Source organism: Trachurus japonicus, chromosome 4, assembly GCF_045865225.1.
Source record: "Trachurus japonicus isolate A0001 chromosome 4, Traja_1.0".
NCBI lineage: Eukaryota > Metazoa > Chordata > Actinopteri > Carangiformes > Carangidae > Trachurus > Trachurus japonicus.
Window position 1 is genome coordinate 18,630,658 of NC_140910.1, and position 20,040 is coordinate 18,650,697.

A 20,040-nucleotide genomic window follows, 5' to 3' on the forward strand; every position below is an offset into this window, starting at 1 on the left:
AAGCAATCACAGATAGCTGTTGTTGCTGCTATATTTCCCTTATTGACCTTCATCATCCCCGGGCTGAATTGTTCTAACTTAAACAGTTCACAAATACACTGTACATTTCATTATTTCATCTTCACACGTGGCACATTGGACGCACTATTGAGTATATACAGTAGTAATATGACTGACTCATAATAAACTATAATACTCAATTTCACCATTATGAAGGAAAATGTCATCTAGAGTAACAGTGTGTTCTGTATTTTACATGTGTTTTCAATAGAACAGACATCTATAGTGTGACAACAGTGTGATTGTTTAAGCTTTGTGAGATAATATGAATCAGTTGGAAGCTGGCCACACACACACACACACACACAAACCTATGAAAGGAGCCGTCCATCAGGTCCCTGGCTGTCTTCTTAGAAGTAGCGATCTGACAGCCGAGGGCCAGGCCTTCTGCATCCAGGATCCTGGCTTTCTTACCTGAGTGGTGCAGAACATACACACATCAATGAAGTTATTATACACAACATAAAACCTCTCTTCTCACTCATGTAACCCATCTTTAAAAAGGACTTAAACAAATATATCCATTTAATAAAAAAAAAAAGCTTCTTGCAACAATTAGTGGACTGTTTCCAGACATGATCTCATTGAAACAATGTTTAAGTTGATTACTAAACACCGATATTTACAGTTAAGTAAGAGTTTTTCATTACTCACTGGTGCTTTCTACAGGAACAACCTGGAAGTCGTCATCCCCGGCTTCTCCTGACTTCCCAGCAGCCCCCTTGGCCTGCTTCATCCGGCTGATCTCACTGGAAACAGGAGCGAGAATTACTTTAGCAACAACGAAGGTTAAAAAAAAAAAGAAGGAAATTAAGCTCATTCCTGCTAAATCAATTTCCTCTCCATCCTTTATATAATGTGAGAGTAAATGAGGTTTTACTTCTCATCGTCACTGCTGTCATCTGAGTCGCTGTCGCTCTCCTCTGCAGCTTCCTGTGAAGGTCCTGCCTGTTCCTCCTCTGGCTGAGCAATGTCCTCCTCTTCCTTCTCCTCAGCTTTCCTCTTTTTGCCTTTTTCTATAAAAAAAAGTGATGTATTTTGTGTCAGAGCTGAATGAAATGAATTATTGACATCTATTTTAGATTTAAAAAAATATATTGGTAGTCTACTTGCCAGCCCATAGGGCCCCATTGTGAACCTGGAAATGTTGAGTACCCCAAAGTTTTATGTTAGAAATATATAGTATGGGTCCCCAGTATTCAGAAACTGCCGGATGCTAACTTATATATATATTGGGCAATTAGCACAACAGACATAATTAGCATAAATTAGCATAATTGCCTATATGGGCAATATTTCAACAAAATTGACTTGGCTGATCTGGGCAATATTGGAGTGGTTTTAGGGGTTATTGATGATGCTGAATCCATTTCTGACATTTTCAAAATTCAAAATGGCTGTCTAAACCGGAAGTGACCAGATTTTAACCGCCAGTGGGCCGATTTTGATGGATTTCAAAATCTGGTCACTTCTGGTTTAGACAGCCATTTTGAATTTTGAAAATGTCAGAAATGGATTCAGCATCATCAATAACCCCCAAAACCACTCCAATATTGCCCAGATCAGCCAAGTCAATTTTGTTGAAATATTGCCCATATAGGGCTAATTTATGCTAATTATGTCAATTATGCTAATTGCCCAATATATATAAGTTAGCATCTGGCAGTTTCTGAATACTGGGGACCCATACCATCTATTTCTAACATAAAACTTTGGGGTACTCAACATTTCCGGGGACTCATTGTTGGCAAGTAGACTATTGATGAACATGTCAATAAATAAACAGGGATAAAAGAGAGGTGGTGGTTACCTGTTTGTTTGTTTTGGAGCCACTCGGTCTGTTGGAGTTCGTTCACTGCGTCTCCCTCCAGGTCGATCTCAGAGAAGATGCCCTGAGGAGCAGAGGGGTGGGGTGGTGGGAGCGCAGGTCAGAGGTCAAACTCATGCACAAGTGAAAAGATGGCATGGCATAGAGATCAGCAGCGATGCCATCATGTTGCATTATGGGAGCAAACACAAAACAGACAGACAGCCTTACCTTGCTGAACCAGAGGTTGGTCTCACGCTCTTTCTTCTCATCCTTTCCCTCCAGCTCAACCAGCAAACCACCCTCTGGCTCTTCATCATCATCATCCTCTTCCTCAGCAAATTGTACTCTGGAAAGCACATACACAAATTAGTACGTAATCCCAAACTAAATCAAAGATTCACTAATAATTAGGGGCGAGCAGGACATTCAAACACGGCAGGAGCAGAGATCCAAGTAGACGACAAGAAATAAAATGAATAACAACATATTTAAACAGGCTACATGGGTTTGGACGACTGAAATTTAATTTTTGATTCAAATTCAAGGGCTGGACTTGGCTGTATAGGATTGGTTCTGTTTTGTTTTCTTTGAGGAAATTATAGTATATTATAATTAATTGTATTTGTCAATGTATGACATATTGAAGATGATGTGATTTCCTGTGTGTATTTTGTGTTGTTCCTTGTGGACCCCAGGAAGACTAGCGGGTTACTACGGTACCAACTAATGGGGATCCTTAATATACAAATTAAACAGTTGTTGAAGCAAATAAAATAAGTCAGGTATAAACAGCAGTCACGATTTTAGAGTTCTGGGATTCATATCATATGTTAAAATCTCATAATTTGAGTACTTTTTTTTACAAACATTAGTTTAATCAACGGTCAAAAAGCAATACAACCAACTGGATTAAAGTATCACTTTGTACTAGAGACTAACATAAAGGATATTCCCCTTCACTGACCCCCAACTCATCTCTTAGGGTTTCATTTAAGGCTTCATTGCCAACGATATGACACTTGAATCAAAGCAGCACCTTTTGGTTTTAGTCAGACCTAAAAAAAAAAAAATTGGACTGTTTCAGCTTCTTACTTTTTTTTCTTTTATCATCATTTTTTCTGTTATCATCAGATATTCACTCTTATTCAGTGAGAGGTCGGAAGAACTTTCATTTACCTCTTTGTCGTACCTCCAGTCATAAATCTTTTATCAAATTTCATGGCCCCCAACTCTGGAACTCTTTAGATAGGTCTCTTAAGCTTATATCATCCTACAAAATGTTTAGGACTAGTTTGGTGAGGTATCTTCTACTCAGGCAAAAATAATACTCTATGTCTAGTATAATTGAAATTAATTTGTAATTTTATGGATATTTTCTGTTTGTTTGTTTATTGTGTTTTTTTCTTTGTTTCTTTCTCTTTTTTGCTTTTCTTTCCTTTTCCTTTTTCTTTTTCTATTGGTTGATTTGTTTTAGTGATATTGTATTGAGGAGGAGGATTTTATATAAGCCCTTTGGGCTTCTTTTCCTCTCCTGCACAATTATTTGTCTTTGTATTATTAAATAAAATTATTGTTTTATCATTGTGCATATGAATAAAATAAAAAATAAAATAAATACTTCTTCTTTGGTGCTTTCTTCTCCAGCTCTTTCTGTCTGTGCTCCACCTCCTCCATGTCATCCTCATCCAGATCAGAGGCTAGGGACATTTCATCTGCATCTTCATCATCCTCCTCATCGTCTTCAGACAGGTGAAGGTCATCGTCCTCATCGACCAGAGTGTCTGCTATCTTCATGTCTCCTTTAGATATATCGGCCAGTGCCTGAAGAGGAAGAAGAAGAAGGGGTTAACATCAGAGGAGCATTGAGTTGGTGGTCGGTGAAACGTTCAGCAGCGTCTCAATAGGTGCGTTTCAATTACCCCTTGAAATGCGCAAAACGTAAATATCGAAATTAAAAACTGGTAATGGAAACACCTACATTTCGAAAAAACTCTCATATATCGATAAAAAGTTTTTACGCTCTCATGAGGTGGTTTTTGAGACGTATCGATACAAACGTGTATCGCAAAAGTGTAATGGAAACACTTTCGCTTTTCTACACGTCACCGGCGTCAGCGGAGTTGTGTGTGTCCACGCTGTGTTGGTTTATGTGACTTGAGGGGACAAATGAACCACATGTTTATTGTCATGCATTGCTGACCTGGGAATTGTTTCTCAATAAATTAGAAAAACCTTTCCTATCGTTCCCCTTTTCCGTGCATGGTTGAAGGAGATTTGGCTCGCATCCACGCTCCCACTCCCTCCTGCGCTGAAATGTCACCTTAAGTCACATAAACCAGTACGGGTGTGTGGACACAACCACCTATATTGTTGTCAGCGCCTCATCACCGCTGGTGTTTAAAGGCTCCGTTCTTTCTGCAGTCAGGTTAAAGCGCACATCCGCCTTGTTGGTAAACAATTAATCCCTCTATATATTAGGGATGGGAAATCGGCCCTATATTCAGATCATTCGATCGTGGACACTGTCGATCGCCGATAGGCGATCCAATCGCCGGGGGGGGGGCGGGGGGTTGCAATTACGTCAGCTTTAAAAAAAAAAAAAAAAACTTGCTATACTGTATAGTTCCGTTCATTCATCTCCGCATAGCGCTCACTCTCCGTTATTGTCGTCCACACACACACAGACAAGCGCGCATGCATGACGCGCGCATCTATGAAGTATTTTGACCCGCCCCACACCACCGCATCTATTTTCACAACCATCCCCGCCGCTATTAAACGTCAGACAGCGGCTTTTTACTTTGAAAGGGCAGACAGAGCCGCTGTGTTGCCGGTAGCTTGTCAGTGTGGAGCTCGTGAGGAGTGGGAGAGTCACAGTGCAGCGCGAGTGCAGCAGCCGCCGCGGCCGCCGCCTCTCCCTCTCCCCGGTCTGCTCTCTGCTCTCAGTGAAACCAGCCCCGCTCTGCTGATGCGCCCAGCCGCCGTCTCACCCGGTTCCCTCACACCTCCGCCGGCTTTCTCGTCAACATCAGCGCACCCCTGATAACACACTCTGGACTTCATCATCAGTTTTTTTAATGACCTGCCCCACCCCGCACAGCCTGCGTCCGCGGCATGCACCTCCGAAAAAAAGTGAGAAGGAAAAAAAAAGATGCAACAGGAATTAAGAGTTTAATATTCACTCCTCTGTTGCACAGATCCAAGGGCTCTGTATGCAGACATGTCGCTCCACGAAACATTTTTCAAGTACACAGTAGAGCGCAGGTTCTAGAGATTATTTCTTTAACATCTTATGGCAGTAAATTAATTAAAGATCGCCTTAAAGATCACCATTTGAAAAAAAGATCACGATCGTCCCTTCGATCGCCGATAGACGATCCGATCGAAAATCACTCCATCCCTACTATATATCAACGGAGGCAACCGTGCTTGAGCAGCTCGGTTCGAGGTGGTGTGAGTGCGGGCCAGCGGGGGACAGCGGAGGGGGCATTCGGGCTTCAGCACGGTACAGAACAACTGGCCCTAGTGTGAGTGCGCCCTTAATATTATTATTATTAATTATTACTTTATTTGTGGCCGCTGCCAGTGCCACACGGGCTTTGCCTTTCAGCAATCAAGCGCTGTTTTCATCTTTGTTAAAAACAATAACAGCAACAGCTGTAGGCAGCTGAGATCGCTGTGCCGTCACCATAGAAACGCAAGACGCATTACGGCTCATTCGTAAAATACCTTTCAATGGAAACACCCGCAAATAGCAATTGCACTTTTTCGAAGTTTCAGAAATATCGCTTTCATTTTGCGAAAATCTGTAATGGAAACGCAGCTACTGTTAGCTGGAGTTTAGTAACAGTCCGTTGGAGGTTCATCATTACCTTTTGCTTCTTAATGGTGGCGAGCGAGAACATGGACGTGTCGTTGCCGTCGGCGATGGAGACGCCCGGCAGGTCCATCTTCAGCTCCACTCTCTCCCGCTGCTTCCTCCGCTCCTTCAGCAGCTTCTTCTTCTTCCTGATGGATCATTTCAGTTAGACAACATTTATTCCCAGAAGATGTCAAAAGTGATAATAAAGTCTTTCCACTAAACCTATACATTAAAGGGCAACTGTCTCATTTTTCCTGTGGCTGTTAAAGCAGCAGTAACGGTATCGTTATTAGCTGATCTATAATAAAAAACTACAAAGGAAATCTGCATCATATGCTATCCATACAAATTCAAAACATTATTTCTTTGATTTAAATGGGCACCCTGACTCGATTAAACAAACCAGTTGCAGAAAATACAGAAATCAAAAGTTGACTGGAGTTGAAAGAGGAAGAGTTTGTCGTACCGTCTCAGATCAGCCACCTCCTCAGCTTTCAGCTCTGCCAGCTTCTTTTCCATTTCTTCCTCCTCGTCAGTGTCCATCTTTTCCTCTCCCTCCTCTCCCTCCTCTCCATCCTTACGCTCTTCTTTCTTCTTTTCTGGCTCTTCCTCTGAATGACTCTCATTTTCATCAGAACTTAAGCTAAAAAAAAAAATTAAAAAAAGGAGGAGAGGATTGTTGATTTGCTGTGACACAAGAGTTCAAGGCTCCTTAAAGGGACAACGAGGAGTTTTTGAAAGCGAAGTGTTTTCATACTACATTTACCTACGGTCGGCTCGCCCAGCATTTCCACCATTAATTAAAATAACAAAATAACGATAGAGACAAAACGATATATTTATCGAAAATGGAGCCATTAACAAGTGTGGGTAACGTAGATTCATCCACATTAATGTGAGACTTTTTTATAACCAAATAGAAACTCCTCGTTGTCCCTTTAATAATAATATAATATATTAGGTAAATTTGGTTCACAGTGAGTCAGCCTCATTATACATAACACATTTACAAACAGACAGCATAGGACATATAACGTGACATATAAAGTGACAACAGTGCACGGGGCTAAAAAGGAAGGAAAACAAGATGGTATTAAAATAAAGGAGAGATAAAAACAGAGAAGTAAGAACGAGATAAAAGAAACGTAAAATAACCACATCCTGGTAAAGACATAAGAAAAATAAGAAGAGGCTTTTTGTAAAGAGTTGTTTACTTGATCTCCCGGTCAAGCTGTTTGGCCTCTGTCCTCAGTTTCTTGGCCAGGAATCTCCTCAGCTTGGACCTCCAGTTCAGCAGCAGGCTGCAGGTGTGAGGGGGGGTGGAGGAGAGGAGAAAACACACACACGCTTGAGTCATTCATCTTTACTCTTTGATGTGCAATTAATGCAGCAAAGCACAAACTTTTTATTTTCCAAATGCACAAACCTCAGCAGTGATCGAAGTAGAGAGAAACTTACCGAAGCTCTTTACGGCCCAAGACTTTGATGTCGCGACAACACTCCTTTATCTCCAGACTGGTGCCGGGGTGAGACTCCAGGTCCGCGTTGTCAAAGGTGATCTGTGTGAAGACGACAAGAAAAAGTGAGGCGAGTGATCTCATCCCCCCGTTTTTTTTCTTCCTCTATGGATGTTTTTGTTATTGAAGTTTATTTGCTCCTGCTTTTTGTTTCTCCTATTTTTTTTTTTACCTTTTTATTTCATTTTTATGTTATTACTTATTTTTAACAATTTGCTGATCGATAATAAGTTAGTTTACTTTAAATTTGGTGTAATAGCTGTTCGTGTTTTCTTTTTTTTCTCCCCTTTATCATTATCATTACTTTTACTATTATTAAAGCAGAAGTAAGTGATATATTTGTGTTAATATAAGTCTTAAATAGTTATATCTTCCGACAGCAATCACTTACATGGAGTGTTTGGACTGAAACACGGGTCTCTCAGTCCCTCTGCTCTGCTCTGAGCCGAGGAGAAAACATTTATCGTATCCTACAGTTTTTATCCAATGAGGAGAGAGAACGGCATGCAGGGCTGTGTGTGTAGCCAAGGGACGCCGTGAATGTGGCGACGTAGGGACGAGGACTGTTATGGTGCGTTCAAGGAAACTCGTAACTCGTGTTTTTCCGACCTGTGAAGTCGTACCAGTTCGATCTGGTACGAGTTCACGGGTCGGAAGTTACGAGTGGCCGTTATAGTGACTTTCACAGGTAAAACAGGTCGGAAAAGCACGAGTGGGTTGCCTGGAACGCTACAAAGTCGTAAGTTGTGACTTGAAGCTGTAATTTACGGTTTCAAAAGCCTGCCTGGAACGCAGCATTACCCAAAACGACCGGATCGCTTACTTCTGCTTTAAATATTCTTAGTTATTTACTATTACCCACTGGATACTTGTATTAGGTTATTATTGCTGACTTGATTACCAGTAATAGCATCTAACAACGTATTACCCATTATATGTACACATGAGAAGGTATGCTTTGTCCTTTATGTGTTTTTAAAAAAAAAAAAATTATATTTTTGTTCTGTTTTTTTGGTGCGTGTGGATGAACTGGAGAAAGAAATTAAAAAAAATTATATATAAAAAAAAAAGAGTGATCTCATCCTGCATACCTCGTCTAGGTTTTTGACATTAGGGTTTGTGCAGATATATCTCACCTCGCTGGCTTTACTCAGAAAGTCCACAGGGTTCTCGGCTTTGAGGAAGGCTGTCGCCGTGAAAGTGTGGTAGAGGGTCAAATCACCGTCCGTGTATCCCTCCGCCTGAACACAAGAAGAGCTGCTTGGTCAAAAAACTGTGGCACAGAAACAACACAAATGCAAATATATACACAGCTTTTCAGGCAGTAACAGATCATCATTATTGTGACTGAACAGTACAGTACATGCCTTTGGCTTCTTGACAGGAATCAGCTCCTTCACAGTCTTAGCCTGAACCTCCACCTCTTTGAACGCATATTTGGAGTCAAAGAATTTACTGTCGATTTTATCCGGGGCAAGAAAGCCTGGCGAGGAGAAGAAAACAAATTCACTTTTTAGACATGATCTACAGCGGTGACCAAAAAAATCTTCTCCCCGAGATTGTCACTGACCTTGACAGATGACGAAAATCTCAGCGGACTCGTTCCTAGACGCCTGTGGCTTGGTGGCCTGCACCTTCTTGAAGAACTGCTGGAAGATCCAGAGCAGCGGCTGGTAGTCCTTGGAGCGGAAGACCTTCGTGACGAACGTGCCGCCTTTGGTCAGAAAGTCACAGGCCAGTTTCAGAGCCATGAGGGTCAGATGAGCTGGTGGGGAAGAAGAGAACAGAGGGAGATTTAGCTACAAATCAATCAATCAATCAATCAAAATTTATTTGTATAGCACTTTACAGTAGCCAGACGGTACCCAAAGTGCTTTACATCAAGGCAATAAAATAATACATAAAAATAATACATAAAAACCCAGGAAAGTGCCACAGTGCTGCAAGAAGACACAAGAAAGTGCTACTAGTGCTGCAGGGTGTTAAAAGCCCTCTAAAAGTGCATACAGTAGAATAAAAACAGGCAAAAATAAGTACACTTAAGAGCAGGACTTCCCTAGTCAGAGTTAAATGCTAATCTAAAAAAGTGCGTCTTTAGCTTCGATTTAAAAAGGCTGAGGTCAGTAACGGTGCGAATGTCGGGTGGCAGTCTGTTCCACAGCCTGGGAGCTGCAACAACAAACGAACGATCGCCCCACTGTTTATATCTAGAGCTTGGGACCTCTAACAGAAGCTGGCCGGAAGAACGGAGGGCCCTGCCATGATCGCGGATAGTTAAAATCTCTGACAGGTAGGAGGGAGCCAGGCCGTTGATGGCATAAAAAACAAACAATAAAAGTTTAAAATCAATTCTAAAACAAACAGGAAGCCAGTGGAGAGACGACAGCACAGGGGTAATATGTTCCCACCTGGATGTGCCTGTTAAAAATCGTGCAGCAGCGTTCTGGACGAGTTGAAGACGCGAGATTAAAGACTGGCTGAGGCCAACATACAATGCATTACAATAGTCGAGTCTTGAACTGATGAAAGCGTGGATTGCTTTCTCGAGGTCCTGCCGACTTAAAAAAGGCTTCACTTTGGCCAAGAGACGAGACAAATGTCATCCATCACAACACACAAACAAGAGGAATTCATGGTGAAGCCATTTCATTTTGCCTCCAACATAGAAACTCCACACCTTTATCAATGCATGCAGTGCTGTTTTCAGACATGACACCTATTATTGATTATGTATTACAGCTGAAAATGTCACAGTCTCTTACCTTGTGTGAAGGCATCGTGCTGCCAGTTGGCTCCCACGTTCGGGGCTCCGTCATTTAACACCACATCAACTTTCCAAGTCTGCAGCTCTTTTCTCAAAGCCTGCACATGGGACAGACAGCGTCTCACTTAACAACTCCATATAAAAAGAACTACTACTGCATACTTAGATTAGATGAACTTTATTGTCCCCAAAAGAGGAAATTCGTCTTGGGCAAAAGTGCACCGTGTAGCAACAAGACATATAAGCAGCAATAAGCAGTGACAGACATACATACAATGGACATAAGTACAACGACAGACATGCAGGCAATAGACGTAAGTACCGAGACAGACTTACAAACGATACACATGTGTACAGTGACAGACATACAGGCATAGACGTACAGACGAAGCAGCATTGCAGAGCATCAAAACCATATCAGTCGGCATTATCAGTTCTAAAAGAGAGGTGTAAAGTAAAAAGGACAGAAGCTTGGCTTGTAAAAAAAAAAAAGATGAATAAGGAATTTAAAAGATCCTAAGATCAAAGAAATTTGCAAGAGTAAAAACTCAAGCTACGCTACGCTTTCTCCAATTAGGAGGCCACCATCTGTGATTTTCGTGACACCTCTGATCTTTGGACAGTAGTGCATCTTTCAGGAGAAAATAAAAACTCTATATGTCCACAATCCTTTTTTTCTAGTTCTTCTAATAAACTAATATCACTTTATGCGTAATTGCAGACATACTGTACCTGTCTGCATTTCTCAGTTGTGATGTCTTCTTGCAGCGTCACCACATTGGGAATGGGCTTGATGGGCACCAGGTCAACACCTGACAGTAGGAAACCATTGTTTAATCATTCACTTGCATTATCACAGTCATTGTTATCAATTCTAATTGGAGGTTTTCCATTTGTGTTGTACTGTATTTTTCACCCAACTAATTTTGTTACACAATAAAAAAAAAGCATTGCTTGTTAATTAAGTTGAGTAAATATCCTTAGATTCTGAACTGTAGGTCTGACAAAATCCAGCATTTTTTTTATCTGACAATTGAAAGTTTTCTGATGCTTTATGGACCAAATAATCAAATCGTTGACAGATTGATTGGTAGAAAGAAATAATCACTTGTAGCAGGCGAAACTTATCAGTATAACTACATTTGAAACGTAGGCTGGGTATGATGCTGAAATAATAATCTATAGTACAGACCGATACAAACAGATGGGAATTATCATTAGGTATAGAAAACTGAAGGAAAGAAAGAGAACAGACTCACCAATAACGAGACTTGAAACTGGCATAAACTTGGATGCTACCTGCAACCTGCAAGGACATTTGTAATTTGTCAGTGTCATCATCATAATGCACTCATTCATTCTCATTCCCACACATAACTCGTTTGTTTCATTAGGCAGTTTGTTTGTTAGGAGGCTGGACTGGAAACAGTTCATATAGGGGAGAGTGGGGTAAGTTGAGCCACTTTTTGTATTCGGGATCACTACATCAAGACAATTATAGTTTTGTTGCTAACACATCTGCATGTATTTCAGGATGTTTTGCGACCCTACAAATTAACAGAATGAGTGTAAATATAACTGTTTTTAAAATATAGCATGTTCAAAAAAAGTGGTCTTGTGAGTCAACTTACCCCATGAATGGAGTAAGTTGACCATAGGAGTGGGGTAAATTGATCAACCCCCCCTTCTTTCCTTCCATCCATCTCCTACCTCCCCCTTTACTTAATATTTCATCTGTCCAGGCTACAGGTGAACACAAACTGCAGAGACTTCCTGCTGAGCCACCAACTCACTGAGATTTGGGGAGTTTTGCAATTACGTGGCATCTTGGGAAGAATCCCAGAGATTTTTCTTTGAAAGTAAAGTTTGGCACACTATAAACAACTTTTCCTGTTTATAGGAACATACTTACTGTAATCACAAACATACAGAATCTTGATTTAATCATTTGGACATATACAGCCAAAATACATTCATTAAGTGTATAGGATAGGTGGCTCAACTTACCCCTGGCCAAATTGATCAACTTACCCCACAGCTACCTTAGCTTGGGTTTATTACTCCCACAGCTAAAATGGTGCAGTTTCATGCTAGGTTTACTACCTCACGTTGTAGCTCATAGATACCACAACCCATGTATAAAACAAATTTGCAATCATCTCTTTTGGTCTAAACACAATTCTCATGAAACTTATGATCGACAAAATTCACTCTCGAGAGTGAAAAATGATTTTTTTTTTTGGTCATAAATGTTAAACCACTTTACTCACGTGGTTCTGATCTTCACAGACTCCATGAAATGATGCCTGCCTCCCTAATATTTGGTCACATGCTAATTTTGTCCTATAGTTTCCTAGAAACAAGGGGTGGGTCAACTTACCCACTGGCTCATCTTACCCCACTCTCCCCTACCTACATTAATGCAGAGATTGTGATTAAACTGTTTCAGAAAGGGGTGTGATATGATATCTAACTTGGCCTACATATCACTGGTGGTACTGAAGAAGACAAAATGGTCGGTGCCTTTATGAACGTGGGAATAAGCGCAGAAACTGTTAGTAATTGATATTAGATAGTCTATTTTTTATGAGTGTTTGGCACAATTGAATGAACAATCTGTTCTGCATGGTCCTCAATCTGTGTCTACGGCACCAATCTATCTCTGCTGTAAAACCCTTGACCAGTTTGCCTACTAATAATACTGAGGGGTGTTTAATAGTCAGATTAGATGTTGACAGGACGCTCACCATCCACCCGGAGCAGCGCACAAGTCGATCAGAGCTCTGGCTTTCTGCAGGAACATAAATTTACGGTTGAGCTGGATGAGTTTGAAGGAAGACCGAGATCGATAACCTGAAAAAAAAAGAAAAAGAAAAGACCAGACAGAGATAAGGTGAGGTAAGTAAGTGTTAATAAGCCTGTTGAAGCTACAATCTGATGCTCGGTATCTTTTCTTTTCTGAGAGCGATAAGTTACAATACCTGTTTCTTTGGCCAGGTGGTAGAATTTGTCTTTTCGGGTCTTTCCGACTTTGAGTTTCTTCCCCATGTTTGTTGCTGAGGTTTTACACTGGACGTTAACACAGAAATATCACACTTTTTGTCACGACTTACAGCTCCCACAGCATGTACATGAAAACAACACGTGTTTGTGCTCTAACACGGAAGTTCCGGGTCACACTGATGCCACGAGCTCTTCTTCTTCTTGTTCTGGTTTGTTATGGTTCACAGGAAGTTGCCGCCACCTGCTGTCCACTATGTTTAACACAAAAAAATTAAATTAACCCTCTATGGTACGCTGCATCATGATGCCAGTTGGGGAAAAAATGTTTGGAGTGTTTTTATGTCTCAAAATAGACTAAATAAACATAATCTAAAGAAATTTTTAAAAATTATTTATTTTTGGAAGTTTTTGGGATTTGTTGACTGTAGGCAACATTGTACCATTACGGTTAGAAACACCAGTCTCTGTAGACTTTCACCTTCACTGGCCTCATCCTCATCCAAATTCTCATTCTCATCTTCCTCATCATCATCATAATAGCCTGATGTTTACTTTACTGCATCCAAAATCAAATTTATTAAGGATAAAAAACAAAATGATGATGAATTATATGTTTTTGAACATTATATTTACACCTAAACACACACTACCATAGTCTCATAATGCAATATTGATTCCATAATGGTCCACTGTTGCCTCAAGGCAACATTGCAATTTTCTATAATGGTACGTTGTTGCTTTCGGGCAACACGTGCATTTTAACAAGTTTCCATTATTTAATAAGTAGGCTAAATGAATTGCATGGAACTATTAAAAATTAAACTTTACTAATCTATTAGTGTAAATATATTTTTTTCCAGATGAAAAAGGGCCAGGAAGTTACTGTATGTTTTCAGACCGTTTTAGTGGAGCAAAATGGCTAACCTGTTTCCTTTGAAAAAGTCTGCAAAAAAGGGTTTCAGTATGGCTTCTTGAAAGTCATGTGATAAATTAAAGCATTGTTATTGGTTTTCTAAGGTCTCTTCTCTTTTTTAAAGTATTACAGCATTAAATGGGATGAATTGTGGAGATGTGACAGGCCAAAAAGTGGTATGTTGCCTGAGGGCAACATGGTACCATAGACTCTAGAGGGTTAAATTAAATTAAATTAAATCATCAATTATCAATTCATGTAATCTTTTATATATTTGTACTTATTTTTTTGGTCCCAGGTTCACATAACAGTTTTCTTCTTGTTATATGTGATGCTATTTTGTCACTATTCTTTAACATCTATAAACAGGGCCGTTGCTAGGAATTCTGGGCCCCCTTAAAGAATACTAAAGTGGGCCCCTCCCCCTAACTTTTCCTTTTTTTTTCTTAGACTACGTACGTATGTATTATCGTTTTTTATTTAGCCTTCTTTGTTTTGATGCTAATGCAGCATTACACTGCAAAAACGCAAGTATCTTAGCAAGAATATTTGTCTTATTTCTAGTCAAAATGTAATTTCTAGTCAAAACAAATCTCATTATACCTAAAATAAGACACATCATATTAAAAGTAGCTTGTTTTTAGACACTTTTTACTTCTTTCAAGCAGATTTTCACTTGGAATAAGTAGAAAAAATCTGATAGTGGAGCAAGTTTTTCTTTCTTATAACAAGCCACAAAAAACTTACTTTCACTGGCAGATTTTTCTATTTATTGTGAATTTAAGTGAAAATTATCTAAAAACAAGTTAATTTTTAGGTAATGAGTCTTATTTTAAGTGGAAAGAGATTAGTTTTGACTAGAAATGAGACATTTGGACAAGAAATAAGACAAATATTCTTGGAAAGATGTTGAGTTTTTACAGTGTACTATGAGTATTAGTCAGGGTCTTACGCAGAATAAATCAGTCATACAAAGATTAGACTACTGGGGTTTTTTATGGGCCCCACTGGGCGCTGGGCCCCTACAATTATCATCACCTTTCTCCCCTATACAACGGCCCTGTCTATAAAGGAAATGATTAATTTATTGATCAGCATATTACCTGACAATGAGTTTGTTTGTCAGGTAATTTGTTGTGGCCCTGGTCTAAACTGCACAACAGTAAATTATGACAGGGGTTAGGGTTTGGTTGAAATGTAGTAAAGTAACAGTGGTATGTAGCCATGCATTTTAAAGGGTTATAAAAAATAAAAAAAAGGGGGGGGGTTTAGTGGTGCAGGTTTTTATAAACCAATGTGTGAGATTTTTACCTACACTTCAATACAATAGGAGCCAGGTGAATGGCAGCAGGACCATTTCTCTGCAGAGGCAGTGTCCATGTTAACACACAGACCTCATAATAACCAGTTTTCAGCAGAACTAGTCTGGAGGAACTATCATCATGATTAAAAATCATTCAGATCCATTATGTTGGGGTGGTGGTAGCAGGTGAAACTGTCTGAAAAAAAGTTGGGGTAAGGCATCAATGAGGAAGTAACACACTGGTTTACTTTTTAATCAATGCTTTATTTCATTAATTTTCATTGCAGCCGCATGAATGTTGGGAGAAAACACTCTTCAGTGAAGAAAACAGCTGTCAGAAAGGCCTGTTTCTGGATCGTGTGTTGATCAGTCCCAGGACAGAGAAGGCACTGGCTGCTGCCGTCACCAAACTGATGGCCCCAATGGCCCGTGTAGCCTGAGGAGACAAAGAGAGGCAGAGGAGGTGAACTGATTTAGAGGAGAAGCACATATCAGATGAACACAGTGGGGAAATAAGAGGATTTCACTGCATATCCATGGTAGGTTATAGTATACATACACCAGATGTACATACCATAAAATGGGTCTATTGCTTATGAGAGGAGAAAGACATTTCAACAAAACCAACAAATGCATCTGATACAGAACAATGTTTATAGTAGGCTATGTTACAAGTGTCTGTTACACACTTGAACACAAGAATGGGTGCCACATATTTTTCAGAGGTTTCTATATAGATATTTCCATATTTTCTTTCACCTCAAAACCAACCACAGCCTCTATTCTTTGTGAAGATGGAAATGATAAAAACAAAATTAACCTGATAGCAACCCAACCCAACCTAATTTCAAGGCTGCAGAGTTGATTGTTTGACACTCAAAGTAAAGTTTTAGATGGAATAATATTTGGTAATATCGACCCAGACATAGTACCATAATTTAAACCACGCCAAACTTCTGCTTACATTAAACCAGCCAAACTAACCTAAGAATATACATTAATCCACCCTAAAGTTACAGATTCCAGTCCAGTTAAGACTGATTTCTGTGTGTGTAGTATCCCTGAGTAAATCCCTGAGTAAACAATCCAATAAATAAATAAATAATAAAACTGATCATCATTGTTTTTAGTTTAGGGGACTGATCAGCTCCTCTCTGTTGCATCCCACTGGACTCGACGAGCACTTGAGATATGTTCAAATGTCCTGTTTTGTTGTAAAAATGTCTTTCACAAGTAAAACTGGTGGCATTAAGGATTCATGAAAAGTACGCTGCCCTGATGACACATGACACACATGAGACAGAGACACAACAAACAGTGAGAGACCTGCTCGGACACCCCCTCCCCATAGCGCAGAAGGGTAACAAAGTGCTCGCAGTTGCTCCCCAGCAGGTCGTAAGACACCTCCTGGCCAATGAGGACTTGCGCTCGCTGGATGATTTCACAGACGGGCAGGGGTGTGTGGTTATGGTCGTACTTGTTGTTGACACGGTACGAGTCGCTTCCCACCACCTCCTTCAGCAGCTGCATGCGCACCACTGCCTTCCTGCTGAAGACAGACTTCACACTGGACATGGCGGCCGCCTGGCTCTCATCTGCAGCGGGAGAGACAGAGAGAGAGAGAGAGAGCGGCTTTAGTGGGGGTAACATCAACCATTATATTTTATATTTAAAGCAGAAGTAAGCGGAATTTTTGTGTTAAAGGCCCCATGCTGTGCACTTTTCTCTGGGTTTATTTACCTGCTGATATCCCTAACAAGATGTATCATTGGTTTTGAGTATCTGTGATCTGCTTAATATCATTTATACTGCCCCTTTCTGTCGCCTCTTTCTGGAGCTCTAGCAGGCACAGGTCATTTGGCCAATCAGAAGAGAGAATGAGAACCTCTCCTCTGATTGGCTCACTGTTTTTGAGTGGCATGTGGTCAGGCCAATCACAGGCAAGTAACTGAAACCTAAACTGCATTCATAAAAATTGAAAAAAAAAAAAAAACTGGTCACGGTGGGCGGAGTTACCTTGTTTGTGACATCACAGAAAGGAGGAAGTGCTATCCGCTCGTCTTAAAGAGACAGTTCCTACAAATGGGCGGTGTGCGTTTCTCCGTTTATGACCAGTTTGATGCATGAGGCAGTATATACGTGGCCCAGAAACCTCCCCAAGCACCAAAAAATAACCAAAATCACATTTTTCATGCCATGGGGCCTTTAATATAAGTCTTAAATAGTTATATCTTCTGACAGCAATCACTTATATATAGAGTGTTTGGTCTGAAACACGGGTCTGTCAGTCACTCTGCTCTGCTCTGAGCCGAGGAGAAAACTTTCCTTGTATCCTACAACCTTTATCCAATGAGGAGAGAGAACGGCATGAAGGGGCGGTCCTCTCTGTGTGTGCAGCCAAGGGATGCGCGTGAATGTGGTGACGTAGGGACGAGGGCGGGGACTGCTGAGTCCATCGGCTGACAAGAAGTTAGCCAAAACGACCGGATCGCTTACTTCTGCTTTAAATGAATCATGTCAGTCACAACTGTATAAATATATATTTTTTTATATTTCAATGAATCATGTTAATCGCAGCTATATAGATCATATTTTTTTCACAATTCAAAGAATCATGTCCAACCCTCCTGTAACTATGTAAATGTATTTCTTCTGTTATCTACTGGTCCTCCGTCTTTATGGACTTTTTATGTTAATTGTCGTATTGTTTTGGGGACTACGGATGTAATTTAGCACAAGTGCTAAATCCGGTGTATTTACTGTGGGTACTCTAGCACTCACTGTCCATTAATATGCATTGTCCCAACTAAATAAACAAATAAAGTAAAGTAAAGTAACCCAGTAAGGCAGATATTTGGGATTCTGGCCAAATAGATCAGCCTAAGTGTTTCCCACTAGTCAAATGCCAAATTAAATAATTCATTAGAGGAGGTAAGAGTATGTTGATCATTTCCCTTGACAGATGTTGTGAATCCAACATTTCTCAATGTTGGACAAGAATCACAGATAGCTATGCCCTTGCAAAACGTGTACAACAACAACAACACAGGGATTAATAATGGCTACTACTGACCAACAGGAGTTAAGTTGATGATGTAGCCGTCTCCCAGGTAGAGAGCCCAGTGTTGATAGGCTGGTCTGAAGATCTCAATGAGGTCACCAGGCTGGGGGTCACCAGAGGGGTCAGGAAGGTCAGGGTCATTAGAGGCCATCTAAGCAGCAGCAGGGAGCGACAGAGACACAGGGGTGTATTTATTTTTTATGTATCAATTGTCTTCAGGAAAGATACAAAGAGCTAAAAAAAAAAATTGTCTGTATAGTTTTTCCTCCAAACTCCACAAAACTCCTTTGTTGCTGCATTAAATGCTACAATTTATGGAAACGAAGGCTTGAGTGTAAATAGATTCTTGAAACTGACCCCTCAGGTGTGTCCTCTTTGGAGGTCATCAGGGTCGCTCATACAACATCTTTTACAAATCCACATTCACCTGTCATAGAAACACACAGAGACAAAATAAAAGGTGTAGTAACAGTCGACTTACAGTAGAGCTTCGTTGTTGTTTATCCATCCCACATCATGCTTCCACAAATTCTAAAAGGAGAAGAAAACACAGAGAGGATGTTCTTCATGTCATCTGCTGAAACAAAATGCACCATCGGTAATCTAACATTTGAAAATTAGTAATGTTTATTGGCTATATGTAAATATATGGGGTTTTTTTTTACCACTTCTTTGTGGTAAGGGCAGACTCAAAGGGCAAAAATAACTAAATTCCCAGAGAAAAGGAACGCTAAATAGGATTTTACACAATGTAAAGGTCACCCATACATACTCACACAGACAATACACACCAGCTCACACACAGACAATACACACATAAGCTGTTGTGTCACCTATACTGCCACAAAAGCACCAACACAATGGGGAAGCTGACAGAAAAATTGTTTCAGTCCAGGTTATTTTACATGGAAGAAAAAAAAAACTCCATAAATGTAGTATGTAGTTAAATCCTATTTTAAATCACTCCCACTGTTTTATTCTTGATTTTCTTTTGATAAATCCAGGTATCCAGATTTATCCCAAATAATTATCTATAAGATTAAATTTTTTAAAGCTTTTCTGTCAGCTCCATGGAGACAAGAGTTTACAAAATTAAATGTGGATGGGATGAAATCTATATCTGCCCGGGGGAGCAGAGAGTATATCCATCTCATCATTAATGTAAGATGCTGAAGCCACGCTGCTGAAATAGGAAAGACACCTGTTATTTTACTGAAGCAAAACTGTTGGAGTGTCGCTAAGATGAAAACACACATTTAATTCAGTTATATGGGAACTGTGCAGCTTACCATACAAAAACTACAATTTTACCGTTCACATAAATGGATGAAATATTCTGTAGGATAAAGAGCACATGAAACAGAAAAACCAAGCATCATAACCACCTTCAAAGTTTGTTGTTGTAATGTTATAGCATAAACTATTTGTGTGTGTGATTTGACTGAAGCAAAGAGCTAAATTCATTTTCAGAGGCCCCAACAGCCAACAACAGAGCACATGCAAACAGGTCTAATACTTACTCAAACACCAGCAGCTTTTTCTTCCTCACCATTTTAATTCTCCATCATAAATCTGCACATAATCATAAAAAAAAATGCAAGTAAAATTAAAAGAGAACAAGATTGATTCCAAGTTTCTGATGGAACAAGTGGTTTTCAAATATCCCAAAGCCAAACAGAGGCTGGAGAGGTCCTGGTGGAGGTGTTTCAGTTTTCACTGCTCTGACCGATGTCGCTTTGCCACAGTT

The 20,040-nt window shown here is 40.1% G+C and overlaps 2 protein-coding genes across 3 annotated transcripts in view; both read right to left on the bottom strand.

Annotated features, from left to right (window-relative positions):
• ftsj3 (FtsJ RNA 2'-O-methyltransferase 3) overlaps nucleotides 1–13,170 on the bottom strand; it is a 15,125-nt gene extending 1,955 nt beyond the window's left edge. The window contains exons 1-18 of the mRNA XM_085774463.1: nucleotides 12,995–13,170; nucleotides 12,761–12,866; nucleotides 11,273–11,319; nucleotides 10,746–10,825; nucleotides 10,012–10,111; nucleotides 8,820–9,014; nucleotides 8,617–8,732; nucleotides 8,386–8,490; nucleotides 7,191–7,291; nucleotides 6,947–7,033; nucleotides 6,199–6,375; nucleotides 5,743–5,878; nucleotides 3,489–3,691; nucleotides 2,099–2,216; nucleotides 1,871–1,952; nucleotides 941–1,076; nucleotides 715–809; nucleotides 372–474 (exon numbers count right to left, since the gene is read on the bottom strand). Coding sequence (XP_085630589.1) covers nucleotides 372–474; nucleotides 715–809; nucleotides 941–1,076; nucleotides 1,871–1,952; nucleotides 2,099–2,216; nucleotides 3,489–3,691; nucleotides 5,743–5,878; nucleotides 6,199–6,375; nucleotides 6,947–7,033; nucleotides 7,191–7,291; nucleotides 8,386–8,490; nucleotides 8,617–8,732; nucleotides 8,820–9,014; nucleotides 10,012–10,111; nucleotides 10,746–10,825; nucleotides 11,273–11,319; nucleotides 12,761–12,866; nucleotides 12,995–13,061 — 2,054 coding nt within the window. The 5' untranslated portion in view covers nucleotides 13,062–13,170. The remainder of the gene's footprint in view (nucleotides 1–371; nucleotides 475–714; nucleotides 810–940; nucleotides 1,077–1,870; nucleotides 1,953–2,098; nucleotides 2,217–3,488; nucleotides 3,692–5,742; nucleotides 5,879–6,198; nucleotides 6,376–6,946; nucleotides 7,034–7,190; nucleotides 7,292–8,385; nucleotides 8,491–8,616; nucleotides 8,733–8,819; nucleotides 9,015–10,011; nucleotides 10,112–10,745; nucleotides 10,826–11,272; nucleotides 11,320–12,760; nucleotides 12,867–12,994) is intronic.
• A 2,321-nt stretch (nucleotides 13,171–15,491) lies between these two features.
• plaat1 (phospholipase A and acyltransferase 1) lies at nucleotides 15,492–20,040 on the bottom strand. 2 transcript variants are annotated; one of them, XM_085774464.1, is made up of 5 exons: nucleotides 19,814–20,040; nucleotides 18,775–18,824; nucleotides 18,306–18,444; nucleotides 16,559–16,827; nucleotides 15,492–15,668 (listed from the first exon to the last, which is right to left on the bottom strand). In XM_085774464.1, exons 2-5 carry the CDS (start codon nucleotides 18,799–18,801, stop codon nucleotides 15,567–15,569), a joined length of 537 nt encoding a protein of 178 aa, XP_085630590.1. In that variant the 5' UTR covers nucleotides 18,802–18,824; nucleotides 19,814–20,040; the 3' UTR covers nucleotides 15,492–15,566. The 2 variants fall into 2 exon arrangements, with proteins under 2 accessions (XP_085630590.1, XP_085630591.1); XM_085774465.1 differs by lacking the exon at nucleotides 18,775–18,824 and adding an exon at nucleotides 18,651–18,720 and having other exon boundaries at nucleotides 19,814–20,026.

What these genes read in the sequence shown, in the direction of transcription:
- plaat1 (XM_085774464.1), bottom strand. Translation starts at nt 18,801, where the DNA reads ATGGATAAACAACAACGAAGCTCTACT. An exon ending in CATCAACTTAACTCCTGTTG is followed by an intron (nt 16,828 to 18,305) that starts GTCAGTAGTAGC and finishes CTCCCGCTGCAG; the next exon opens with ATGAGAGCCAGGCGGCCGCC. An exon ending in GGGAGGGGGTGTCCGAGCAG is followed by an intron (nt 15,669 to 16,558) that starts GTCTCTCACTGT and finishes TTGTCTCCTCAG; the next exon opens with GCTACACGGGCCATTGGGGC.